This window comes from Chiroxiphia lanceolata, chromosome 12, assembly GCF_009829145.1.
Source record: "Chiroxiphia lanceolata isolate bChiLan1 chromosome 12, bChiLan1.pri, whole genome shotgun sequence".
Lineage (NCBI taxonomy): Eukaryota > Metazoa > Chordata > Aves > Passeriformes > Pipridae > Chiroxiphia > Chiroxiphia lanceolata.
The window spans coordinates 2127495-2155376 of record NC_045648.1 but is presented as its reverse complement, the minus strand read 5'-3'; the positions used below and the strand labels follow the sequence as shown (position 1 = coordinate 2155376).

General features: G+C 45.3%; 2 protein-coding genes across 2 annotated transcripts in view; one reads left to right on the top strand and one right to left on the bottom strand.

Annotated features, from left to right (window-relative positions):
* The window catches only part of MAP2K1 (mitogen-activated protein kinase kinase 1), a 32890-nt gene extending 8553 nt beyond the window's left edge, over positions 1–24337 (top strand). Inside the window, exons 2-11 of the mRNA XM_032700119.1 lie at positions 5814–6024; positions 8204–8350; positions 11708–11785; positions 12319–12370; positions 17303–17427; positions 19374–19581; positions 20039–20103; positions 21329–21390; positions 22336–22381; positions 23418–24337. Coding sequence (XP_032556010.1) covers positions 5814–6024; positions 8204–8350; positions 11708–11785; positions 12319–12370; positions 17303–17427; positions 19374–19581; positions 20039–20103; positions 21329–21390; positions 22336–22381; positions 23418–23531 — 1108 coding nt within the window. The 3' untranslated portion in view covers positions 23532–24337. The remainder of the gene's footprint in view (positions 1–5813; positions 6025–8203; positions 8351–11707; positions 11786–12318; positions 12371–17302; positions 17428–19373; positions 19582–20038; positions 20104–21328; positions 21391–22335; positions 22382–23417) is intronic.
* Positions 24338–24801: 464 nt separating this feature from the next.
* On the bottom strand, positions 24802–27620 carry SNAPC5 (small nuclear RNA activating complex polypeptide 5). Its single transcript, XM_032700120.1, has 3 exons — positions 27488–27620; positions 26651–26740; positions 24802–26323 (listed from the first exon to the last, which is right to left on the bottom strand). Exons 1-3 carry the CDS (start codon positions 27575–27577, stop codon positions 26210–26212), a joined length of 294 nt encoding a protein of 97 aa, XP_032556011.1. The 5' UTR covers positions 27578–27620; the 3' UTR covers positions 24802–26209.
* Between the last annotated feature and the right edge of the window lie 262 nt (positions 27621–27882).

Genomic DNA, 27882 nt, shown 5'->3' with positions numbered 1-27882 from the left:
GAGAGGGAGGCCTAAAGCAAAGATTCTTCCTCAACAGCTCAGCCTGGAAGGAGTTTTTGAAGCTCAGATATCGTGTTGGTTGAAGACTCACCAGGAGACTTGAAGTTGTGTCACGTATTTTGTTCTTTAAAATACACGCCTTCAGCTTTAGAAAAATGTGGATTTCCATTGAATTAGGGCAGCAGGAGACTCTTTTGGGCAGAGCAATGCTTTTCTAACAGTTTTGTCTTGCATGCCTTTTACTAAGAAATAGATGTTAATCAAGTGTCTGACTCTGGCTGGGCCGTTCTCTTCTCTGCTGTTCTTAAACCTCACGCTGTGCCCAGCTGAGTCTGTGCAGGGTGGAACTGGATTAGATATTGGATATTGGGAAAAAATTCTTTACTGTGAGGGTGGGGAGGCCCTGGCACAGGTTGCCCAGAGAAGCTGTGGATGCCTCATCCCTGGAAGTGTCCAAGGCCAGGTTGGATGGGGCTTGGAACAACCTGGGCTGGTGGAAGGTGTCCCTGCCCATGGCAGGGGGTGGGATGGGATGAGCTTTAAGGTCCCTTCCAACCCAACCCAGTCTGGGAATCTGTGATGTTCACATGTTAAAATTCATGCTAGAAATGAGCAGGTGTCTTGAGCAGTACAAGGGTAATTTATAAAGAACCTCAAACATGTTGCAAGGATTGTAAATAAGCAGGAGTTGCTGTTTTTCCAAAACAGACTCCTTTGTGTTTACAGGGAATTTGGATGTTTTGGAGATGTTGTTTTAACTGCAAGTTTTATGAGGCTGCCCTGGAGTCAGCCCAGACATTCACCTGTGCCCTGAGCCTCGAGACTTGTGGAATTCCATTTATCTTCCATGTGATTCTGTGAAGTGTTCTTGGTTCAAGGAGAAGTTTCCTAGGAATTTGTCTTGTTGCCCAGGTTTGGCACAGTCACGTAACATAGTAGTGTGTGTTCTCCAAACCACACGGTGTCTTCATGTTCCTAATGCTTAATTTCAGCTCCCTGATTGAGGTTGTTCATGGAAATTATGTAGTGAAGTGCCTGCTTTGTTCTCTGAATTGACAGTTGTGTGGGCTTGGGGAAAGCATTACTGTCACTGTTCTGGAAAACAACCCCCAAGCCTGTATCCTCATGCGACAGGAGATCTGAAAGTGAAAGTACTTCTTGATGCTTTCACTCACTGCTAATTGTTCAGCTTGCAAAACTGATAGTAATGGCTTGGAACAGATATTTGACAAATTACTGTTAAAAACTGTCAGATTTTTTTTTTCCTCCCCAGCACCACATTTTTCTTCTCTCTCTGAACTAGACTTCGGAATTGAGTTACTGCTTTGCTGTAGCCTTTAGGGTTGAGCGTGTGATTAACTTATCACTAATGGGAATTAAAAAAAAAACAAACCTCTTAGGGATGGAGTATTATATGAATTAAGGATTTATTTTCTGGTTTTTTTAATGCCATTATGTATCAGCAGACTAAAGGCAGCATTTCTCTTCTCAGCATTACTGGTTCAAAGAGAGCAAATATGCTCTAAAACGTTGATGTGTCTCCTCCAGGAGTGTTTTCCTCGGTGCTGAGGTGGCTGTCCCCAAAATCAGGAACTGAGAAACCTCCTCTTGGCCTTCTGCCCCTGTTTGTGTGCAGGGTGAGGTTTACTCATGATCCCAACTCCCTCCCCTGTCCCTGCAGTGCCCGTGTGTGACGTGCACGTTTACAGTGGTCAGAAATCAGGGGGGTTTGGATGTTTAAAAAGAAAATCTGAAAAAAATCGACAATCGAACTTAAAGGGACCAGTATGATGGGCTCAAAAAGTGACCTGCAAAGGGTTGGTGTTTGTGACATGCCTTGTCCTTCCAGGAGTTTGTGGATGAGACCCCGTGCACCTCTGGGAAGCAGAGAATGGGATGGTCAGAGCAGGACTAACTCCAGGTCTTGCTGTGCATTTGCTGCCTCTTGTTGGTTTTGCCACCCAGGATTCTTTTTCCTAAGCATCCACTTCTGGCCACTGTCAGAAGGTGAGGGACTGGGGGAGGTGACATAATGCAAAGGTCCCAGATGAGCTTCCATACAGGTGAGGTGGCCCAAAGCTCCCAAGATCCCACACTGATTCTCCTTGGGAAACCTTCCTCACCGCCACCAACTGGCTGGATGTTCCCCCAGGATTTAAGATGGGCAGGGATGGAGGTGAGGTTTCCCTGCACACCCCAGGGGTTGTTCTGGGAAGGTGTGATGTGTCTGTGTGCTCTGAGTGCTGCTCTGCCTTCTCTAAACCCGTGAGGTGACAGAAGTGACCTGGAGGCCACGGCTCCCTCAGCACTTCCTTGGCTCTGGCAGCACTTCCTTGAGGTGATGTTGACTTCAGGATCCTCCCTGGTCAAGTGTGGTTGGAGATAATTCCTCCTCTGGGGCACCTGGTACCTGGTGCTGCACTTGGAGGAGGGAAAGGAACAACCAGCTCCCCAAAAACTTGCCCCGAGTGTGTATTTTTTTTAACTTCCCATTTCATGTGGCAGAGGGAGATCTGGCAGTCATTGTGTCTGAAGACACTGCACTTTCTCAGAGGTGTTGTGTGCTGGCTGCACAACATGTTTATGCATTTCTGCTGCTGAGCAAGGACGTATTTGCTGATGGTGTTGTGTGAGATTGCACTGTTTCTGTAACAAATGGGGAAAACAGCCCTGACCTCCCCGTGCCTTCATCCCTCTGATCCCACTGGGAAAGCTGGATCCCATCCCCAGTGCAGCGTGTTTGGTGTGTGCTTGGCTTCCAAACTGGGAGCAATAAATTAAATGCTGACCTACTGCTGGCACAGAGGAGCCCTGAGCTGGTTTGATGATCTCCTGCTTTGATGGATCCCTGGCAAAGGCTCGGTGCCTTGACAGGGAAAAACACAACTCCAGGACTGCAGCAGGTAATGGGGATGAATTTTAATGGGAATCTTTGTCTCTGAATAAAAGTTTTATAGAAGATTAAGTGACTCCTGGTGCTCCTTCTGGAGGCACACAGGAGTGTGCTGCTGCTTTTAGCTGCCAAAGCTTCCTGAGCGTTTTCGTGGTGTCCTGGTGATGATCTGACCTGAGTATTCCCTCTTCTGTATTTTGCATGTGCTTTCATCCAATTTGTGAAACTCAGTATGTAAGGATTTCTTTATCCACCTGTTTCTTTGTGCTTTACACTGCAGGTTGTGGTGTTTTTATGTGGGGAGGGTCCAAATAACAGTCCTGGGTACCAGTCACAGGAGTGCTCTTAGAGCAGTTTGAGTTAAAAACTGAAACTTGTAAATTCCTGCCTCCTGGAAATACTCAGAGATTATTACCACCACCAATTTTGGTGACAGAAGTACTCTTTTTGCTTACCTGTTTACATTTTAAATTGATTAATATTTAGTGCTTCAAGCAAAGGACCAGAATGAAAAAAAATCAGTTCTTTCCTCGTGTCTGTCATTCAGGTGTCATAAAACTAATTCTAGTTATATTCTTATCATAAAAACCAACTGGAGATACTATAGTTGCATTCTGAATAGTGATTCTGACAGTGCATTTATTGGGTTAATACCTTTCACAAAAAGCCTTCAGATTAATTTACTTTGCAAGTAAAGAATTGGTCCTGAAAATCTCAGGTGAGGTCTGAGAATTTCTTTGCTCATCACCACGAGTAATGAAGGTTTTACCACAAGAGCTCAGAACATTCTGGTGATTTTTGCAGGTGGTCAAACTCTACATGGAGAAACCTGGTGTGCTGAAATCCATGGAATCGATAACTTTCCCATCTCTGAGAGCCTTTGGAATCTCTTGGCTGGTGTTTGAGCAGGGACCCCAACAATAATTAACTTTCAAGCAAGGAAATGCTTATTTTTAGTGAGTGCCAAGATTGAAACGGGCAATTTATTAAAAAAAAAAGAAGCTTTATCCAGATAAACATGAGACTAAAGAGATGTTATAAATGCTCCTCCAGCACATTTTTTTGTTGCTGAAGCAGCAGCATGAGGAGTGTTTTGTTCCATCACACCAGCACTGTCTGCTCCAAGTCATGTGCTCGAGCATCTCTGTGTTGTCTCCAAGGCCAGAAACCCCCTTGTGCTTCAGAGAAAAACTGAACAACAGTTGTTTTCTTCAAAGCACAGCGAGAAAAGCCTCGTTTCATCCTGGTTCTGTGTCTCTGGATTTTTATTTTTCCAAATGGGCAGCCCTGCCTTCCTCAGTAATCCCTAAAATGACAGCGAGTTCCTCCTCAAAACTTATTGTGAATAATGATCAAGGTGTGAGTCCTGTCTCTCACAGCAGTGAGAAGGTCTAAGGTAAAATATGGAGTTTGTGTTTCCAGCACTCATTGTTCTGGAATTTATTGTAGGAAAGTCAGGGGTGCTCAGCTTTGCTTCAGTTTTGATTCTGTGATCCCAGTGTGAGGAGAGCTGCTTGAGCTCTGTCCTAGGAAAGACACACCTCACTTGCACTTCAGGCTGGGGTTTGTTGCTTCACTGGGAGCATTTGAGGGGCAAAAATAACCCAGATTAATCTTTCAGGTTTGCTTTTTTTTTTTTTAATTTCAAAAATACGTCTCTTTCTTAATGCTTGATCTTTAAAACAGAGTCTGTAAGCCAGACTAACTTGGATATTCCTTTGAGCCCTGCTTATCTCCACGGGGGAATTTCTCATCATGGATTTCTAGGATAATTCTTGTATGATTATAAAGGTATAAAGCCTGCTCTTATTCTGTCTTTCAGTGGAGTCTGGGGTTTATTTATCACTGTTTCTTGGAGAATCAACCTGACCAGCACCTCCCTGGGTGTCCCTTTGTACAACATGGTTTGAAGTTAACATTAAAATTATAAAATCATAAAATCATAATTTATAATTATAAAATTATAAATAGAAATAGTTTTCTTGATTACTGCTGAAATTTAGTTTAACTTTTTAATGGGAAGCAGTTTAGCTCCAAAGAAGTGGATTCTTTCCCTCAAGCTTTTCGTCCTAGCAACACTGTATTCCCTGGGAATGTTGCATTAAATTTGGCAAAACAAAACAGGTGTTTGCTGTTAAATATTTACTCTTGCAGCAAGTTATTGTTGCAGTTGGAAGCAGGAAGTTTGAAGCTGTCATATTGGAGTGAAGTGTTTCCATAGGAACTGAACTTATTAAAATCTTCCTGGAAAACTGAACTTGTGTTTGTAGTCCCAAATTTAACTGCTGTTAAAAGTTTTGTACTTCTGTTTTGTATTGCTTAATGATGTTAAAACTGGGTTTCCAGCAGATGTGCCCTTAAACAGAAGGAAAAATAAGCTTAAAACCTTTGGGCAAAAGACTTTCATGTTTCCAGTGACTGTGTTTTTAATGAGTTTGTGTTCGGCCGTGCTTGATGACTTTTTTGCTAAATAAGAAGCTTCTGAATGAATTATTAGTTCTGTAGTTACGTGAAAATCAGTAGATAAAACATTTACCAAACCCTGTAGGAAATTACAACACAACCTTGAGAACACACAGCTAAAAATAGCCCGGAGTGCTGTGCAGGGATTCGGGAGCTCAGCTCAGAAATGCAGAGTCATTAAGGCAGTTCTGGAGGGAGTGAAAACTCCACGTGGATTTGGACAGAACCTCAGGGATGGGGAAATTGGATATCACATGTTTGTCATTGCTTTCTGTGGAATAAAACACCGTTTACTTAAATCAGAGTTGCAATAACACGTCTCGTGGTCCTAAATAACATATTGAGGTGCAAAAATCTGGTGGATTTAATATCTGACCTCAGGGCTCCGTTGCTCTTCCTCCAGCACTGCTGGGTAAGCTCAGCTTAATAATCCTGCTGTCCTTTCTCTCTGGTGCAGGACGAATTTGGAAGCCCTTCAGAAGAAGCTGGAGGAGCTGGAGCTGGATGAGCAGCAGCGCAAGCGCCTCGAAGCCTTCCTGACCCAGAAACAGAAGGTGGGGGAGCTGAAGGATGATGACTTCGAGAAGATCAGCGAGCTGGGAGCAGGGAATGGTGGTGTGGTCTTCAAAGTGTCCCACAAGCCCTCTGGGCTCATCATGGCAAGGAAGGTGAGGGCCTCAAAACCAGCGGCGTGGGGACGGCGTTTTTTAAGGAGGCTCTGAAATACAGGGGCTTTAGTTGGAGAAATACGTGGTGTTGACGCACAGAAATGACTATTTAATGCCTCCTTTCAGAGAATTTGATGTGTTTCCAGAAGTAGGAAAGGCTGCACTTCCTTATCTTACCTAAATTTCCAGGTTTTTGGGGAATAGTGTCCCATGTGTTAGTCATGAAAGGGTGGGCATTTGTCCCTTCTTCCCCTTCTTCCCCCTCTTCCCCCTCTTCCCCTTCTTCCCCCTCTTCCCCTTCTTCCCCTTCTTCCCCTTCTTCCCCTTCTTCCCCTTCTTCCCCTTCTTCCCCTTCTTCGCCTTCGTCCCCGTCTTCCCCCTCTTCCCCCTCTTCCCCCTCTTCCCCCTCTTCCCCCTCTTCCCCTTCTTCCCCTTCTTCCCCTTCTTCCCCCTCTTCCCCCTCTTCCCCCTCTTCCCCTTCTTCCCCTTCTTCCCCTTCTTCCCCTTCTTCCCCTTCTTCCCCTTCTTCCCCCTCTTCCCCTTCTTCCCCTTCTTCCCCCTCTTCCCCCTCTTCCCCCTCTTCCCCTTCTTCCCCCTCTTCCCCCTCTTCCCCCTCTTCCCCTTCTTCCCCTTCTTCCCCTTCTTCCCCTTCTTCCCCTTCTTCCCCTTCTTCCCCTTCTTCCCCCTCTTCCCCCTCTTCCCCCTCTTCCCCCTCTTCCCCCTCTTCCCCCTCTTCCCCCTCTTCCCCCTCTTCCCCCTCTTCCCCCTCTTCCCCCTCTTCCCCCTCTTCCCCCTCTTCCCCCTCTTCCCCCTCTTCCCCCTCTTCCCCCCTCTCTTTTCTCTTCCCTGGAGTAGAAGGCCTAAAAGAAGTTACTGGAAGTTATAAATTAGAGAAAAGTGACAATATTCTGCATTCCAGACAGTAAGTTTAGAGGAATGGCAAAGCTGTCACCTGTCTTAAGAGCTTCCTTCGCAGGCACAGACCAGAAATGGGCTCTGGATGATGCTGGAGTAAAAGAGAACTCCAAAAAAATGGGAATGAGGGAATGCGTTGGAGTTCAGTGACATCTCCTGTTGTGTGGTTCCATCATGGGGAACAGAGTTCTGTCCTTGTGGTGGGAGTGTTTTTCAGTGCTTCAGCCTCATGCTTTCCAACCTGGAGCAGTTGGGACCTGCTCTGTTGGAGAACTGAGATTTTTAATTTTTGTTTTTTGTAGCTGAAATAGCTGGATGTTTTAATTCTCATTTTATTTATGTGAGAAGCTTTCACTTCCTCTCAGGATCTCTGGGAGCAAAATGCAGTGCAAAGGATAAAGCCCAGGTCACCCTCATCCCAGGTCCCATTGTTATGCTGTACTGAGAACTTCCTTTTTTTTTTTTTTTTTTTTAGAGAAGTTAAAGATTTCAAATGTTTATTTTTAAGAGGGATACACTGCTGACTTTGAGAATAAACCATCCTCAGGACACACTTTGAAGAGAAGCAAAGAAAAAAAGCCCAATTCTGAGGTGTGAGAATTACAAAATATACAAGTCACTGAGGTTTTCTTGATCTAAATCGATTTAATTGATTTTTTTTTTTCCCCCCACCTGCTGTGGGTTTAACAGGAAATTTTGCCCGAATTCATTCATATTTGATGGAGCTAGTTGCTGAATTGCAATTCTCTTTGATACATTAACTAAAATTTTATTTTTGTAATGGCTCTTAATCTTTCATAAAAGAAACACACTTCTTGTATTGTGTGAGGTGAACAGGTCTGGTGGAACGAAGTGTTGGGGAGTTTTTAACTGGGGGTTCAGCCCATTCCTTCCTTTGCTTTGCAAACACCTGTACAGACATTTTTCAGCTGCTTATGAGCCCGTGCATCTTAGACATGTTCCTTTAGGGAAATGTGCTGGAACAAAAAAGTTCCTGATGGAGAAGTATTTTGTGAAAAGAAGGTGAAATTCCTGCCTTTTCGTGGGTGCTGGTGTCCCAACTTTGTTGTGGTGGGTAAAAAAACAAGGATGGGCGATTTTGCAGTTAAACTGTAGAGTAATTCCAGTTGGAAGGGGCCTCTGGAGGGCGTGAAATCCAACCTTCCCAGAGTCAGAGGTGTTGAAAACCCCTCTGAAGAGCCTGTTCCTGGGGAGGGCACTTTGCCACTGTGACAATAACGACAAAGAGTGGGTTGTTTCCCAGTTGATCCACCTGGAGATCAAGCCGGCCATCAGGAACCAGATCATCCGGGAGCTGCAGGTCCTGCACGAGTGCAACTCCCCCTACATCGTGGGCTTTTATGGGGCCTTCTACAGCGACGGGGAGATCTCCATCTGCATGGAGCACATGGTGAGTTCATTGAAGTTCATCAGTGCTGCTCCTTAGGTGGGAGTTTTTTATCTCCTTTTGGATAAAAGGTTGGGTGAGATCTTACATTGGCTCTTTTTGTATGTACCTGTCAGTTGTTCCCTCAGAAATGTGTCTGAGCTGGGTAATTAGCAGCCCATTAGTGTAAAAACCCGGGTGTCACAGCGCTGAGGGGACAGTGCTTGAGAGGGACCTTTCTGCTCCAATAAAGAATGAATTCTGTGGGTTGGGTTTGCTCTGCAAAGCTGAGCTTGGGATTGCTGGGATTTGTTTTATCCCCATCTCCAGTCCCTGCTCATCTGCAGAAGTCGAAGCTGTACAAGTGTAGCCTCCCTTTATCCATGTTTTTCTGTATTTCAAAATATTTACCCAATTCAGCTACTTAAACACTTGTTCTGGTTTGGATTCAGGTTGTTTTTTGTGCAGAATGGACCAGATAACTTCTAGTTTTTCCTTGTTTTTTCTTATTTAGATGAATCCATTTGGCAGGATTTGTTTTATCCCCATCTCCAGTCCCTGCTCATCTGCAGAAGTCTGTACAAGTGTAGCCTCCCAAGGCTTCTCCTTTAACCATGTTTTTCTGTATTTCAAAATATTTACCCAATTCTGCTACTTAAGCACTTGTTCTGATTTGGATTCAGGTTGCTTTTTGTGCAGAGTGGACCAGATAACTTCTAGTTTTATCCCTATCTCCAGTCCCTGCTCATTTGCAGAAGTCAGAGCTGTAGAAGTGTAGCCTCCCAATGGTTTCTCCTTTATCCCTGGTCCTCCTGTTTTGTTTTATTTCAAAATTCTGGTTTGGATTCAGGTTGGTTTTTTGTGTAGAATGGACCAGATAACTTCTAGCTTTTTCTTACTAAGATAAATCCGTATTTTGCCCTTTTTTTTTTTAAATTCCACAGACAATGCAAACACAGAGGACGGTGAACAAGCCCCGAAGGATCTTACACAACTTTTTTTAACGCCAAAAAATATTTTTAACCGTGCTTCATTTTAATACAAAGTACACATTCTTCTCGACATCTGTTTGCCTTTCTCCAGCCATATGGAGCCCAACATGAAAAGTAAATTCTCTGTAATTAAAGGGCAGCCCAGATCTGTTGCCTCCCTTGCTCTGCGGAGCTTTTTAACCCCGTGAAACACAACACATCTGCAGACCTTTTTATTTTTTTTTTTTTGTCCCCTTGAAAAAAAAAACACAACCAAACCTGTTTTCTTTGGAGGGGAGCTGTATCTTTTTGGTGGAAGGTACATGTGATTGTTTTAGTGCTTCTGTGGCCTCTCAGAATTTTTAGAAGGAATCGATGGTTGCTTAGGAACGAGCTCTCCCGATCCCGTTCTGAGGCGTGTGAGAGCCAAGGGAAGGTGTGCATCCCCCAAAACACAAATCCCTGCTGGGAACTGGGAAGAATTGGGCTCTCAAAATTGTGGAGAATGCTGAAAAGCAGGAAAATAGATGTTAAAACTGGCTGAAATACCTGAAGTGTCACGGACGTGCATGTCTGTGGTCGGTCAAAGTGAACGAGAAGAGAGATGGTGGTGGGGTGTGATTAGAGGGAGAAAAAAAAGGCCTGAAGAAATCAATTTATTTAATTAATTTTATTAACAGGAGTGATCAGTGCTTGCAAATTCCAGGGAATAATGTACCTGACAGGGAATATCATGTATCTGACAGTAAATGTATTTCAGTTTACAGGAAGGCAGCGTGAAACCTGGTGGTTCAGGGCTGGATCTAAGTCAGACTGGATATGTGATTTTACACATAGAACAACTGATCACCGAGTTCTAAATTTATTTAAATTTAGATTATTTAAACTGTAGTCTTAATTAAGCCATTAAGCTTAAAGCAGATCATTGGGTGGAAGTTTTTGGCCTCTCCTTTTGGAGAAAAGTTGGGATGAACATCTCCATTGTCTTATTTTTGCCCGGATCTCTCTCAGTTGTTACCACTCAGAAATCGTATTTTTAGCCCTGGGTTACAAAACAGAAGTAGGGATGGGAACAAAAAAGTTGGAGGTGGAAAAGGCATGGAACTTGAGTGTTTGATATTTTTAGGTGCCTAAATTCCAGATCAATGCCTGACTTTGCTGAGCAGCAGGGACTTAACAGGCAAAAGGAGTGGAGGCTGCTCCTCAAAGACACTGAAGGTTCAATTGTGTTCAGCCTCTTCTGGTCCTCAGGGAGGGGGGGAAAAAGGTGGGGTTTTTTCTGTACAAAATCCTTGTTAATACACCAGTGTGTCAGCAGAGACAGCTGTCCAGAAATTCAGGCTGCTTTTACAAGACTTTTATATAGATGTTTTTTTCTGCTGGTGTATTTTTAATCAAGTGTGGAGTGTGTGGGTGTGTTTTTTTACAAAAATACATGATCAAATAAGTATTTATATACTTCCCTCCTCATAAGAGTTTTTTAGCTTTTAGTCCTCTGATAATAAAACTTCACATTCCAGGTTTTTTGCTTTACATGCTTAAATGGTGGTGAGAACTCCAAAGGATGGGAAAAGGCAGAAGGCAATTGCTTTTCCCACCTGGGTTTTTATCCTGAGTACTGGGAGTTATCCAGTGCTGACCCAGACAAGAGGATGTTGTTTTAAATTTGAAAAATAACTTTCTGATTTCTTCTTTGGTTGTGCCTCCCCTGCTCAGGAGAGTCTGGACCTTCTGCACGAGCCTATTGTTGAATCAGTTGCTAAAAATAAATAGGATTTTTTTCCCCAGTTTTCCTTCTGCAAAGCTCTTGGTAACAGTGAGATATATTTGCCTTTGCTCTGTGTGTGTGTGTGTGCAGTCAGTTTATTTAATCCAATAAACAAGGCCATCACTTACCGTGGAACTTTAAAACCATTTATTCCAGTTTTGGTTCTTTCTGTGCCAACAGAGTCACCCTGCACACGCAGAACTAAGAGGTGTAGCATCTCCTGATTTTCAAAAAGAGAGCTCTTGTCTTTTCCAGTGTCATGAGTTTTCATCCCCATTAATCAAGAATCCATAAAATCTTCTCTTTTGGAGGGGAGGGGAGAGTTACAGGAATCTACAGAATTCCTGCTCAGTTTGTGGACAGAGATCCAAACCACGGAAATGCTCCGTGGAAGAGCATTGTGTGCAGTGTTTATTTGAGGGGATGTTGTTAGTGACCAAATGTTTGTTTAAAATAAACATAAAACTGGCTCATTCCTCCCGGGGGGTGATTTACTGGGGTCAGGTGTGAACCGTGACGGCGTTAAATCAGACGTGAAGAGATGCTTTTTCTGAACATGTTCAGGTTTTGGTTCTGTGGTCCTCTTTGAGATGTTTGAGAGTAATTTAATTGAAGCTTGACCAGTCAAATATTTGTTCTTAGGATGGTGGCTCCTTGGATCAAGTACTGAAAAAGGCTGGGAGAATTCCAGAGCAGATCCTGGGCAAAGTCAGCATCGCGGTGAGTGTGTCCAGCCATCCCAAAGGCTGGAATGAGGGGCTTTGTTCCCAGGGCCACATCCATGAGGGCACCTCTTCAGGATGAGGGAGAGGGGAATATTCCCAGATTTCTTTTCAGAAGCATCTTTGTCCATGTCATTGTTTGGTAGCTCAGGGCATTGGGAAGATGAAGGTGGGGTTTGCTTTGGGAATGATTCCCTTGGGTTTGCTTTGATTCTCTGCTTTTGGATCAGCTGATCCAAAAAATTCAAAAATTCAGTAAGAACTGAATTAACACTTCCTGAAAAAATTTGGAATGTTACCTTTTCATATCTGTTCTGCAACAAGCTCTGTATCTAAAACTTCTAGGAAGGGGTTGGTTGACTGTTTTTCTAGTCTGGGCTGGAGGCACAAATTAAAACTCGGTGTTGATTTGCAGTGATTACATTTTGGGATTTCTGTGAAGTGGCATTCAATTGGAATTCTTCTAAGGAAAATCATGCAATCAGCTCTTCTGCTTCCTAAATTAAATTCTTTTATTTTATTTGCCTTTAGGTAATAAAAGGACTCACATATCTGAGAGAAAAGCATAAAATAATGCACAGAGGTGAGATAAAAGTTGACGTGGTAACTTCTCTTGAATATATGTTTTTATTTGAGATAAATTGCATTTTTGTTTTGGTTCTTTATAGTTCAAAATGACTTTGGTTCAAAGGGTTTTTCTTGGGTATTGTAAGGCAACCTTTTAGTTTTAAATCCAAATCTCTTACCAGGACTGTTGTGTATCTTCAGCATCTGTCTTACTGCACTTTCTCTGGGTTCATAATCTGGGCTTAAACCTCTGTTCCTGTGTAATATGTGCACACAGAGTTTTGTCTGTGTTTGAAACTGCTTGCAGTTAAAACCTCTGACCTAAAATTCATCTGCCTGTTCAAGACTCCTGATTGCCATTAAAACTTTTCAAAGGAAGTCCCTATTTCCCCAGCTGTCTTACACTCACAGGCTGTTTAGAGACATCTGTCCTGCAGAATTGCATCTTTTTTATACTTTTAAACCATTTTAAAAGCATGGTGAAGCTCTGTAAAAGGGCAGTGTTGCTTCTCCTTGGTCTTTAGTTACTTTAAAATCCATATATTTGATTATTTTCTGCTTATAGATGCCCTTTATTAAAATCCAGCTCTTTTATTAATCTGTTGGATGTTCCATTAAAGAAAAATGACACTTGGGAAGGTAATAAAAGCATTATTGGTGCTGTGGGTGTCAGTGGAAGGCTGGAGATGGAGCAGTCCATGTTTGTGCTCATATGTGCAGACCCACCAGCTGCTGGGGGAGGTTTGGACCATCTGAGATGGATCCTCAGAGCATAAAAATATCTTCAGCAGACATTAATGTGTCTGAGTTTACATTTGTTGCCCAGCCCAAAAGGAGTAATTAGCACTCCTGCCTCGTACAAGCTGTTGTGGGATCACCTTACACCATGTTTATTACACATTCCTGGTTTAAAAAAACCCCCAAACAATCCAATATAGCTCTGGTCTGGAGCAAGGAGGCTGGAGGTGGACTCTGGAAAGATTTCTGCTGGTAGTTGTAAAGTCATTTGTCTGTTCAGAGCACGAGGAAGACTCCTGGGAAAGAGATCATGTTATTTTAGGGAATCCTGGCAGAGTTCCTGCTGTGCCTTGTGGTTCTCACCTCAGCCACAGCAGTGCTTTGTCACTGTGTTGGTTGGTTGTTCTTGCTCAGCAGAGGCAGCAATTATTATTTATTTATTTCTAACCAGTTTAACTGTCTCTAAATCTGATAAATCCAAACTGAAGCCCTCCTGACCTTGTGGAAGTGCAGCTTCACCTCTCAGTCTTTGCTCCATCAGAGGTTACCACTTCAGGTTCATGGACCAGCAGAAGTTCCTCTTCTACATTTCTTCCAAAGTGACTGGGTTGAGTGTGCCCTGCAGTGTAAAATTCCATGTACACGTGGTGATTTTTATTTTTCCAGCTCAGTTTCCTGCCTTTGATCTGTCCCCCAGTGTGTCTGTGCTCCAGGCTGCCCTTCCTGCAGTACTTGGAGCCCCCCCACATATAAGTTGTGGTGCAGGTGAAGCTTTTTCTGGCAGTTCCACTTTTCCAAACTGCCTCTTCCTTGAATCCCAGCTGAAAAAAAAAAAAAATTAATGCTGGCAAAAGCACTTTCCTCCTGCTCTGTGTCAGCATTATTTTGGTGACCCAGCTCTAATAATTGCAGGTTCCTGTGCTTTGCTTTCTCTAGCTTTGCCACAGCACTGCACTGACAGGGTGTGAACATCATCTCACAGGGGCTGTTTGTTCTCACTCCTCCACCCCTGGGGAAAAATGTGTGACTTGGTGGGCTCGGTGTAGTAAGATTTGGTTGGGTTTGTGCTGTGGGGAGAGTGGGTGGCTTAAAAACCAAGAGACATCCCCATGAAACATGAGAACACAGGGCCAAACAATCTGTTCTTAAATCTGCAGAGAGCAGGGCTTGGGAGAGCTCGTTTTCAGGGAGGAATTCATCCTGTTATTATGTTTTGTTGTGTGGCACCATCAGCCAGTTTGTAACATTGGGCTTAAACTGCTTCCACCACAGGTGTGCCCTGGAGTGACTGTGAGGAAAAGGGTTCAGTGGTGATGGCAGGCAGCTCAAGGAAGGAGTTATTGGGGTTTATTGAAGCAGGAATGGAAAATATAGTCCTTTTATAGAGTGTTAGTTCATCTGGAGTGCCCTGCTTTGTGTTCTGGGCTGGGAACAGGCTTGACAGAGCTCACAAACCCTCTGAAAGCCAAACTGGTGGGACACAAAGGCCCGGGGAGGGAAGGGGCAAGGAGAGTGACTGTGCTGGATATTTTCATATCATCTCCTCTTCTGTTAAATGAGGACATTTTTGGTCCTGGCTGGAGTGAAATCCTCTCTGGGAATTCTCTTCTTGCACAGAAACTGCTTTGTGAGGTTTCTGAACCCCAGGGTAGGAGGTGCCACCCAGCAGGGAGGTGGCAGGGCTCTGTTCCAGGGGGTCAGTTCACAGTATTCTCCTGAGATCCTGCCTTGGGATGTGGAAATTCCCTGGAAGATCCCAGTAATGTGCTGCAAGACCGTGGCTGGTGTGTGTCCTCAGTGTCTCACTGCTCAGTGACTGGTGCACAGGGAGTTCTTGCCTGAGGGTATGACAATGTCCAGGGCCACCTTTCAGAGCTGGGTTTGTGCCTGTGGGGGAGAGCAGAGGGTACAAACCTCTTCCAGGAGAGATCTCAAGACATTCTGGAAATTCCTTTGTATCAACCACCTCCCTTTTCAGTGCCAGGTATCCCTCCCTCTGGACGGGTGAAGGAATTCTCTAGAATTCTCTAGAATTCTCCTGGCTTGTCTAGGATGATACATGAAATTTCTTTAATTTTCTTTGAAACTTAAATACTTACATAACACACTTTGTATTCCTTTTGTCATTTTTCTCCCGAGTACCAGCACGGATTTTTGCAGGATGCCTTGGCATTCCCGTTCTTCTGGCAATACAAATCTCTGGTTTCCAGAGAAACTGCTCAAGTGCTCAGAGGCTCCTTGGAATTAAAATAGCAGAGGTGCTACATTTAGAGGGGTGGGAAGGCAGCAGCCTCCCAAACATCACTCTGATCCCACTGCCTGGGGAGAGTGGAAATACTCCAGGGAAGTGAAGCTTCGTGCAGAAATGCAGGGAGGAGATACTTTGCTGTGCTGTTGTGAGAGGGGCAGCCTGGCTTTAGCACCTGGAGGAACACCGAGGGTAAAAGTGGTGTCATCACATCCCAGGTGGATTCCAAACCACCTAAAGATGCCTAAAAACAGAATGTTGTTTGGGTCACTGACAGGGGAATGTTAATGATCTTTTTTTGTCATTTAATTATGAAGTATTAATGAACTCTGGAGATTAAAGGGAGGATTCACCTCTTTGTTCTCAGCAGAACCCGTAGATGTGCACTGAGGAGCAGCACAAATCTGGGATTTGTCCAGGCTCTGCTGTGCTTCCAGAGGATTTTGTAAACATTTTCCACCTTGTTTTTGCAGAGAGCTTTAGGTGCAGATTCCTGTGCAGCTGGGAATGTCTAAGCTCTGCTGCCTCCTTCCCTGCACCATCTGCCTGGGCTTTGTGTTTGTGTCTGTTCTTTTTCTTTTCTTGTTTTTCCCTCCTGCTGGAATTTAACTGGTAGGTGAAGCTCCTGGACTTGCTCCCTGTCCTGCAGCTGAGGAAATCATCCCAGGACACATCCCTGTGCCTGGACAGCTTCAGTTCCCTGGGAAAGGAACATCAGGGACCAGAAAATGGAGCCACACTTTCCAAAAGTTCCAACTATTCAAACTTTGTGTTGCTCCTTAAAAGGGGACTGGGGGGAGAAACAGCTGAAATAGAGTTTTATCCTCATTTCCAATCCCTGTGGATCTCAGTCAGTGGGGCAGAACCTCCTGCATGGAGATCTTCCCCAGTGATGAGGAGTCCTGTTCCCAGAGCCATCCCACTGACACCACAAAGGAAGGTCAGTCACTGAACTGAAAACCACTTGGAAAAGCGTGCTGCGCACTGTGGATTTCTGGATCTGCTCAGGAGGGAAATTATGATTCTCTTTCTTCAAAACGAATCTATAATTCCTTTTCTTTCTGTAGCACTGCTTTGCCACTGTGGGCTGTTGGCTGCTTATTTTGATAATGGGTTGGTAATGACCAGCTAAGCAGTGAGATACATTTAAAAAAACCGTCTTGCAGCTATGAAAGAAACACTAAACACTTGTTCCCTGTACCTTGGCATTCACAAAGAGCTGCTATTAGTTGCTTGGCTACCAGTGACCCTTATTAAATTTCCATTTAGGAAAAAAGTGATGAATTCGAAGTCGTGAGGGGGGGTTTTGTGGCAGGAAAACCTGAAAGTGTTTTAAATACACGTTTTCAGTGATGGGATAATTATTTTTTCAGAGCTTTAAAAAAAAAAAAAACAAACAAAACAGCAAACAAACAACCATCACCACCTCAAAAAACCCAAACAAACCCAAAGCCAGAACACGCTCCAGGGAGTGTTTTGCTGTAGATATGTAGATATGAAGGGATGATAGTGTGGCTGCTGTAGTTCACTGACCTTTGTAAATTAAATATGTGGGGCCTCTTTATTGATCATTTCTAGGCAAAAGAGCATCCTTCAAGAGGAGTTATGCTGTCATACACTTATTTATCTCGGAGGAGATAATTTACCTGCAAAGAGGTTTTACATGCCCAGACCTAATATGTAAAAGCCAGGAAACGGGGTGAAATCAAAAAACTAATAACCTTTGTGTAAATTCAAATATTTTTGTTTATCTGCAGTTAGAGAGTCTGAGAGGGAACCAAATCTCTCCTCTGCTCATTCCCAGGGAAGGGACAGAATTGTGTCATAGAAGGGGAACAAGGGGAGACACAGAATTCTCTCCTCTTGTGTCGCTTTTATTGTCAAATTCCCATTTTATCTCTTGTGAATATAAATCATCCATTTGGGGGTTTTTTGGGTTTTTTTTTGTTTTTTTTTTTCCAGATGTTAAACCCTCCAACATTTTGGTAAACTCTCGAGGTGAAATCAAGCTCTGTGACTTCGGTGTCAGTGGACAGCTGATAGATTCCATGGCAAACTCCTTCGTTGGCACCCGCTCCTACATGTCTGTAAGTGCAGATTTTACAGCTTTGAGGGTGTTATGGTGGAGTTATCAAACTCCTGGTGATCAAACAAGATCCCAACTGTTGCTGTTCCTGCTGCTGTTCATAGTTCAGCACTTCCTGCATTCCAGGAGTATTCCAGTGTCACAGCAGATTGTGTGTGTGGGGAGAGCTGTTGCAAGAAAAGCCACGAACTTGGGATATTTGTAACCCTCCAAAAGAGCTGCAACTGTGTCTGCATTCCAGAATCCAATTGTTTAATGCCTTTGGGGGTTGTATAATTGTGTCTCCAGAAAAGCACAACATTTGTGGTTTGTTTTCCTGCTGGAATGGGGTTCTCTTTCCACTCCAGCATTTTGCTGGGGTCACTTACGTAGGGAAAGTGCTGCCTGAGTGGGACTGCTCCCAGATCCTGCAGCAACCAGAGAAATCCCAGGAGTTTCTGGTGTGGGCAAGGCCATGGGGGCTAATCTGGGACTATTTCCAGAGTGTTCTGTGTTCCTGGGTGAGGAACACCTTGGAACTGAGCTCTGTGTGTGGTGTGAGAGGCACAGCTGATGGCAGGAACAGCTCTGTTGTTTCACACACACCTCGCTCAGTATTCAAGGAACTCGTGCAGTTGCTCAGAGGTTTGGCTGCAGGGTTCAAACTGTGTGGATTTGGACTTAAAGGAAAAAAGAACAACCTGCTGGCTCTGTTCAGCAGGGGACCTGCATTTCAGCAGCAAAGACAGCATTGTCTTCTTGTCATTGAATATTGGTGACATACCTGAAATCAAACTGTGGTTTGTGTTCTCCTGTGTGTCTGGGGCTGCTACTAATGAGCAGAAACCAATTAACAGCCCCATGGCATTCTGCTGGATCTCCCTTTTCCTTTGAGTGGAAGGAATGAGAGCCAAGTGCTCTCTGCCTTCAGGTTTCTTCAGTTTATTGTTTTTACAGGCTGAGGTTTAGCTTTGCTCTCTGGCCTCACGTCACAGCCCAGGCCTTGAGGGTGATTTTGCTTTCACAGTGTCTGAAGTACCTTCCTTTCAGCAGCTCCCTTTCCATACTTATGTACATATGGAATTGTTCCATGCCAAACATGCTTTCCTGCCATCTGGAGGTGTGTTCGATCAGCAGTGTTTAACTTGAGCAAATGTCTAGATTGTAATTATTTTTTTTTATAACTACCACTCTCCACGTTTCCTGGTTTTTCTCATCCACTCACTTCCTCCTTTACACTTTTGTTTTATGAAAACCTTTGGGTTTGGGCATCTCATCTGTTGTCCAGTTGTGTAGTTTATCCAGGTGACTTTGGAACTAACTGAGGTGGGACACTGGAGAAAGCTCAAATATAACCTAATTTAACAAAACTATCACCTACCATGGCAGAGGGAAGAGATATTACAGTAATGCTTCATTCTCACATTCTCTGGGAGTAAGGCTCAAACTGCATATGGATTTTTCCAAAATATGCATGTAGTCAGACAAGAATCTGCACCATTTCCATAACATATGAGTTTGATTTAAAAAAAAAAAAGGAGAACAGAAAAGCGAAGTGAACATTTTCTTTGAGCAAAAATGGATCTGGGGGGACGCAGAGCAGCTTCTCAAGGAAACCAGGTGGATCTTCACTGCCCAGCCCAGTTTGCTTTCTTGCTGTTTAGCAGCCCCATCGTCATTAATAGGTGCAACATTCAGATATTGTGCTAAAGGAATAAAACAGCAGCATAATTGCATGATTTCTAAACAGTCCCCAAGTTGCAGTGATGGTGTGTAAAGTTTGTGGGACTCCTGGACATCCAGGTGAGAGAGGTTTAAAGGAAAATATCAGTAAGTCACTCAGTGGAACATGTCACATTAATAAGCTGGGGTTTCATCCTTGACTTTATGTATTTTATTACAGAATTCAGTTTTTAATTTCTTGCTTCAATGTTCTTTCTCCTCCCCCCCCCCCCTTTTTTTTTGCAGCCAGAAAGGCTCCAGGGAACTCACTACTCCGTGCAGTCGGATATCTGGAGCATGGGGTTGTCCCTGGTAGAAATGGCTATTGGCAGGTACCCAATTCCCCCTCCTGACTCCAAGGAGCTGGAATTAATGTTTGGCTGCCCCGTGGAGGGGGATTCTCCAGTCACAGAGACCTCACCCAGGCAAAGAGCACCGGGTCGACCAATGAGCTGTGAGTTTGATTCTGCCCTAATGCCCTTCCCTGGTACCCTGAAGGGGTTTTTTGGCTGCTGTTGGTCTGCACAGTGTGGCTTTAAACTCTGTTCAAGCCAGGATTCTGTTGGGCACCTGGCTCAGCCTCAGTTGAGGTGTCTGAGAGTTGAGGAGCAAAGATCCTGTTGCTTGTGGACAGCCCAGTTGTTCAGGTCCCAGCCTGGTGTGGTTCCTCCCCGAGATGCAGTGCTGATCCAAGGGCAGCAGGACAATTCCCAGTGCAGTTTATGCTTTGGATCAGACCCAAAACAATATCTCCTTGCATGAAACTGTTACCCAGTTGCTGTTGCACCTCTTTTTCCTGTAAACCTACCGGGTGCCACGTAACAACACTGCATGACTTGGGCTTCCTGAAGCCCCCCTACCACGGAAGGAGACTAAAACTGTGTTTTTCCACTTCTCCAATTCCTCCTCAGCCTATGGACCAGACAGCAGACCCCCCATGGCAATCTTTGAACTCCTTGATTACATCGTCAATGAGGTAATTTATGCACTTACCAGTTTGATCTCACACAGTTTTGAAGTTTTAAAGCATCCCAGAATTTGAGGGGACGTGGGGTCAGTGCTCTTTAATTAGGTTTAGTCTTATCACCAACCTAATTCACAAAAATATCTTTCAAATAGCTAAGCTCCAAGGCTTGTTAGAGGTTGATATTTTAGGCTTGATTGTGTGTTTGCAGTATTTTCACAAGTTCTGCTGGAGCTCACGTGACTCCACTGCTTGTGTTCTTCCAAAAAAAAAAAAATCCTGCTCATGTTAGCTGTCGTTTGTAAGAGCTGGATAATGATTGTTCCAGGGGAAGGAATTATTAAAAGTGTGTCCAACACACCTATTTAAAAGGCACAGTTGGTGGCTGGGTCCCTGCACTGCTTGTGCTGCTGCTCATGGACTGACAAATTGCTTCTGTAACTTGTCTGCCTGCTCAGCTCTCTCACATTACAGAGCTCTTTTGCATGTTATATAACACTTTAATATGCCAGCACCAACTCTTGGAATAGAGTGAGCACTGAATTACTGGAGCTGCTGTGGCCCTGCTCCTGGAGCATCCCTGAGGGCTCACTTTGAGCTGAAAAGCTGCAGTAGTTGAGAATTTGGCAAGATTATCTCCTGCCACCTCTGATTTAACACAATCTTCAGCACGAGCTGCTCCTTCCACCACAGCAGGGAGTAACTGAGAGCAGGTCACATCTCTGCTCTGGAGATACAACCCAGTGTGTTTGCAGGACCTACAGAAGGAAAACTTATCCCTGGTCCTGTAGCAGGTGTTCTGGAGAACAAGGCAGTAGCAGGCAGGTTTATGGAGTTCCTCTTCTTCCAGTATCAGAATTCTTTTTGAATTCAGAGCCTGAACAAACTCATTCCCTGGAACAGAATATTTAGATCCAAATGACTGTGGTACTGATGAGGTGCAGGACATTTTTCCCTTGGGAGTGTGGAGAAGGACACTGTGCCAGTTCCTGCCCTGAGCCTCCTCAGGCTGTCCACCCCATTCAGGGCTGTGTGCAGGGAAAATAAACTCACCAAAACCCACCCCACGCCTCAGAAAGTGTCTCTGCTCTGCTTTATTCCTGAAACCCCTGTAGTGCTGCAGCTGTGAGTGATCACCCAGATCAGGCAGGGCTTCCCAGCTCTGCTCACATGTAGGACATGGAGTTATGCTGAATGACTGCTGATTTTAAACATTTATTTGTTTATTTCTTCATAGCCACCTCCAAAACTGCCCAATGGTGTTTTTGGTTCTGAATTTCAAGATTTTGTTAACAAATGGTGAGTATTTTCTCTCTGGCTGGGTGGCAGAGGGGCACCCTGGGGGTCAGCCCTGCTGCCTTTCTGAATCAGCCCCCTGGCAATCAATGTCCCTGCTCTGGGCCGTGGCAAATGTGAAGTCATTGCAATTAGCACAGTCCTCTTGGTGTGTTAATTTGTGCCCAAAGCTCATTTTACAGCTTGGCAGCACAGGGAACCCCAGAGCTGAGGGCTGTTCCCCTCTTTCACACTGAATTTCTGCTGCTCTGCGCACCCGAGATCAGCACTGAAGGCCCCCCCAGCCCTCAGGGACTGATCCTACAGCCCAACCAGCTCCTGAAAAGGATCATCCCTTCCAAGGGTAGCTGGCACCTCATCCTGCAGGAGCTGTGCCATGGGATGCAGGAGTCTTGCAGGCCCCAGGTGTTTTTTCTTTCCTGGTGTGTCCCTGGCCCAGCACCTTTATCACAGCATTTCCCCATCACTTCACCTTTCCAGTGACCCCAGCACTGAACCAGGATATTCACTGCTAAGGGAGGCAGCTCATTACACTCTGAAAAGTTAGGTTATTTATTAAATATGTGTCCTTCCAGTTTCCAAAAGGAAGAACAGCAATGCCATGGCCCTGCCTGATACTGAGCTTGAAAAGACTTGGGTAAAAAACTTGAGGAATAAAGTGGTTCCTGTTGGTTTTGTTTAAATGGGAATTTACCTCTCCAGCTTGGTTATAGACCCTCCTCCTGCCTCCACTGAACAGTGTCACAGCTCAGGATTTCAGCCCTAAATCTGTCCCTGTGGAACCCACAGAAGGGAATTACAGCCCCAAATCAGTGTTTGAGGGGCACCACAGTGCTGAGGCTTTTACCTGCAGTCCTCAGAGCCAAACACACCCAGCATGACCCAAACTGGAGCTTTGTTTTGAGAGGTGATGGTGTGTAACTCGTGCAACACTTTGTGTTTTCCCAGTTTAATTAAAAATCCTGCTGAGAGAGCCGACCTGAAGCAGCTGATGGTAAGTGAATGTTCTTAATTTGAATTAAGAACCCCCTTCCCTGCAGGTTGGGCTTCCTCAGCTGCCCCACAGCAGGTCAGAGCACATGGCCTGGGGTGTGTTTGTGGCCCTTGACACGAGTTTAAGGAGGAACAGCTTTTCTAACCCAGAGATGAAGGGGCTGCAGGTTCCACACACTCCTAGAACAGGGACTGTCAAGGAGACCAAAACTGGTGGGTTTTGGAGTCTGCCTTTTGATATTTTAATGCTTATAAATCAATTATCAAAAGAATTCTCTCTTGGATTTATTAGTCATTAATAAAATATATATATTATTACTTTTAGGATGACAAAAGAACAAAATTCCTCGTAGTTTATAGGTCCATTAACAGTTAAATACATTTTTATCTTCTGTTATGAAACACAAAACTTCTCTCTCTCTTTTTACCAGCTTTGTGTTGCTAAATCTGTAGCACCAGGCACAAACAAATCCTGCATTTTTTCATACGAAGTGACCACATGAGTCTCAGTGGATCTTGTCATGGTTTTAACTGCCATGCCAGGACTTGAGTTGTACTGCAGGAAATCAAGTTCTCCCTGCCCTGTGGTGCAAAATGCAAACAGCCTCTGTTCCAAAAAGCCTCCCAGAGCACAGGCAGGCATTTTCCAGGGTATTATCTCGAGTGGCTGAGTCACATCCTTATCATATAGAGTGGTGTAAGTGCTCTGCAGCAGGCTCTGCGTGGGCAGGACTCCTCGGGAATAGTTTGCCGTGTGCACGTTTCATGTGCCTGTTGTTTCTGTATCCTACAGAAAAGGATTACAGGGGGCTGGTTAGAGGCTGATATTCCTCTGGAATGGTTTGCCATGTGTACATCTCATGTGCTGGTTGTTGCTGTATCCTACAGAAAAGCTCTCCTGTCACTCCACATGCTCCGCCAAGTTTTTGTTCCGTAGCTTGGCTACTGCGAGTGGATTTATTGGATTTCTTGTGTTTGGTGGGGTTGTTGTTGAGCAGACTGAGTGCCTGACTAACCTGCTGTTCTCCTGTGCTCAGATCCACGCTTTCATTAAGAGGTCTGAAGCAGAGGAGGTGGATTTTGCGGGGTGGCTTTGCTCCACCATCGGCCTTAACCAGCCCAGCACCCCCACACACGCCGCCGGAGTCTGAGCTGGGGCAGCAGTTCCCGGGCTGTCCCTGGGGACAAAGATGCTATTCCAGTCCCATTCCTTCAGCTTGTACCTGTTCAAACATGTATTTCACCTCTTAAGGAAGAATGTCTTGATAGCATGTGCCAAATGGTTTTCAACTTTGTCATAAACTAATTGGTATCGTTTCGGGTCCCGTCCGTTCACCGACCAAAACGTGAGCTGTGTGAGTTCAGTGCTTGCTGATTTTAGGTGATTATGGATATTCTTTCTTAATGAAAATATCACTGGGGGAGGGGGTTTGCCCCCCCAGCTCGTTTGAACTTTCTCAAGACTCTTTGTAAATCGTTGGTACTTCAATCATGCTTTCCCTGATCTCCCCCTGCAGAACGGGATAGGGATGCTCCCAAACTGTCTGTCGAGCTTTGCTGCTGCCCAGCTGTACCTGAAAGTTAAGCCTAAGGGTTCCAATTGTGCTGTTGTTCAGAGATCTCTCTCTTTCCAGGTGAAGAAGGCAAGAGCTCTGCATTTCTTGGAATGTACAGGGCAATATTCTAATTGTAGACTTGTTCATATTTCTATATTTATTTTTCGAACATATCATCATCCTTGGGTTTAGTGATGTTTGTCTTTCTAATTGATTTTTAAAAGTTAGTTCTTGGAAATGTCCTATGGAATCAAGACAATGATCCAAGCACTTTGCTTTCTTTTAACCTAAAGATTCATGACAACTGTGTTTAGTGTCTAAAATGTATGAAGATCCTCTATTGTTTTATTCTCTCAAGATGTTTAGCAATGGGTTCTCTTAATAAATATATTATCAAGTAACTTCTTGAAGCTTTCTTTTAAGACTCAAAAAACTTAACCAAGGCTTTAATCTGCTCACTGCACTTCACAGTGATCTTCTGATCGGGAAATGCCTGAAATTCTTTCCCAAAAGGAATCCCCATCAGCCTGGACATGAACTTCCACATGGCCAGCAGCATTGAATATCAAAGGGAGAGAACATCCCTCAGCCCAGCAGAGCAGGAAATGACTCATTGACACATCCAAGGTTTCTCCAGCGTGTCCTGGCTGGAATGGGACTGTTGGAGCAGTGACAGCTGGGCAGTGTGTAAATTAAACCCTTCCCTGAGCTTTACACGTGGATTGCACACAGAGCTCCACTGGGACCCTTTGGCTGCTTGGTAAAAGAAATGTGCAGTGTGGGAATTTAGGGATTTAACTCCCACTTCACATGTTACCCCCCCTCCCCTCCCAGACAGCAGTAATTTGGACACTGCAGGCACAGGTGTATGGAAGGACAGCAGGGAAAGAACTTTATTGCAACATGCAACAGAACTGGTCTGTTTAAACCAAAAAGCAAGCAAGGGGCTCATTCACAAAAGGCATCAGGAATTATATCCATGGAAACCACTCTGCACCATGCTGGGCACAAATAACACTTTTCAACAGGCCAGATCACCCTTTGGAGCAGAAATGTGCCAAGAAAGGCCAGACTGGCCACTGAGCTCCTCTCAAACCAGCTCTTCTCACACAGACCTGCAGGGAGTTATTTGACACTCCATGACATTTTCAGCTCAGACTTCTGGGGGGTTTTACCTGTCAAGTCTTGGGAAAGCTTTACTAAATCTTCTGCACTCCTTAAGACATCCAGGATCCTCAAAACCCAATTAGTCTAGTACAGCATGAAGCTACATTTACATCCCAACATTCAGTTTCTATTGGTACAAACCAAATAAAAGCCAAATCAACAGTCTCTCATTAGACAGGGGCAGGAACTCACTGGAGGCTGAATGGTGTGTCCTGCCCACACCCAGGATTCCAGACCCTTCTCCAAGTACAGAAATCACTTTCCATTTATAACTAAGCTCTTAAATTCCTCCTTGAAGATCACAGGAAAGCAGGTGGAACTGCACTGATTTATGAGGTTACCGTGAGAGAAAAAGTAAATAACAGCAATTTAAGAGTATTACTTCCTTAATACGAGCACCAATTTCTACTGTACAATTTGTGGACAAGTAAAAGGCTCCTTGGCTGCTACTGTGAAGAGCAGGAAGTAGAAAGAACTTCACTGGACAGACTGACAGTACTGAAGAGCACCAGTGGGGACAGAGGGACCTCAGTGCTGCGCTCACAGTTGGGTTGATGGTGCTGGACCTGCACTCCCAGTGCACTGGGAGTAACTCCAGTTTTCCATGGAGCTGAAAGCACGGCAGCTGAAAGCTGGAGACAACCCTGGACACATCTTTTCTCACCATGTATCTAAAATTCCCAGTTTAGGCAAAGTGAGGTTGTAACATAATCATTGGTTGAGCACCTGATTTTGTTTGTCAGCATCAGGAAGTGAGAGCAGGTGAGTTATTGCTTTTAGTGTCCATGTTAAATTAGTCTGGCTGATTAATTACCTCTCCCTTCCACATCCAAGGATGTTGTAAAAGCTACATTAGGTGTTCAGTGTGGAATGGATTGTGCTACATATTTGTGCAGCAGATTTTTAATTCTTTTAACATCTGAGTCAAGATGTGCCCAGCTTGTGACATTTGTGTGCTCAGTGTCACTGCCCTGGACTCTGTCTCATGTCTCACATAGTTCATATCCACACACAGCACAACATGGGAATCAGTTGGTGAATTTTAAATGAATGCAGAAGAAATTCCTGAGTCTGTATCAAAAACCATCTCTGATTTTTTTCCCCTCTCAAGAATCAGATTCCTCCTCTTCTTCCTCCTCCTCCTCCTCCTGATGGTCCTGAAGGCTGAGGTGTAGCTGGGTTTGATTGATGGCAGCCTCGTTGTCCATCTGCCCAAGAGTCTGGCACAAGAAAAGAGCTGATTGTGAGACCCCAAATCACTTCTCAAATCGACATTAAAGCCGTGCAGTCCCAGTGTCACAGTTCAGAGCATTAGACATAATATTTAATAAACACTGAACTGAACCTGCACCAAAGTGGTGATTCCCAACCCCCTGGAAACAGGGATGGGAAAAGCAAAACCACAAACCAGCACCAGCCCAGGCATTTTACAGCTGAGCTTGGCAGGGACAGACAAGGGCGACACGAGGAACGTGAAACCCCCCCGGCCACAGCTCTGCTCGTGCTGAGCCCCCGCCCCGGGGCCAGCCGGGCACGACCCCCCTCACCTGCTGAGTGTCCCCTGCCAGGGCTGACGAGGGGACAGGGACGTTCTCCTCGCTGGACCTGATCATGGACTGCAGCGCCAGCTCCTCCACCTGGGAACAGGGAGCAGCACAACCCTGAGCACTGCCCGGGCTCTGTAAAACACTGAACACGCAAACCCAGCGCCCACGCCCACCCCGGGGGATTTCACACAACATTTTTGGCTCAGGCTCTTGGGGTTTTTTACCTGTCAGACTTGGAAAAGCTTTGTTTCCTTCTGCACTGCTGTTCTAAGCTCCTTCATTACCCTACCCAGGATTCTCAAAAACCAGTTAGTTAGTCTTTAGTTCAGCTACCTCAGACTCACTATCCCTTCTCTGTGCAATAGCCAAGAAGGCAAATCATACACACCAATAATTCCACTTACCTTTTGTATCCTACATACACCCACACTTCCATTTACCTCTTATATCCTACATACACCCACAATTCCATGTACCTCTTGGATCCTGCATACTCACAATTCCATGTACCTCTTGGATCCTGCATACTCCCAATTCCACGTACCCCTCAGAGATGCACCCTACGTACCACACGTGTACCCCACATCTCAGAGGTGAATGTGGGTGTATCCTCTCGGAGCAGCAGATGGATCCCACTCTGACCTGAAGCACCAGGGGATTTACGGGTGTCCTTTCACGCGGACTGACCCGCGCAGGGACCATCCCGCCTCTCCTTCCCCTCCCGGAGCGGGGAGAGCGGGTCCGCAGCACGGGGTGGGCCCGGCCCTGCCGCTCCCGGCGCTCCCATCGCCATCCCGCTCCCGGTGCCCATTCCCGTCCCCTCCCGCCCCCGCGCACCCGCAGCCTGCGGAGCTGGTCGTGCAGCGCCGCCTTCACCCGCAGCAGCGTCTCCTCCTCCCTCCGCAGCTCCTGCAGCCGGCTCAGCATCGTCGGCCCGCGCCGCCCCCGCCCCGCCCGGGCCCGCACAGCGCCCCCGGCGCCGGGGAGGAGGCACCGCACCCGGCCCCACTGACGTCACTGCCCGCCCCGAGTGACGTAACACAGCCGCGTGACGTCACGGCGCGAATCAAATCCCTACGGGCGGTGCTGCCACCGCGCGGCCGCTGCTGGTCACCGCGCGGGTTGAACCCGCATCGGGCCCAGCCCAGCGCCCGCGGGCTCAGCCCGACTGTCCCTCTCCTCTTTTTCACTCTTCCTTGAACACTTTCCTTTTCAGCTCTTGCTCAGACACC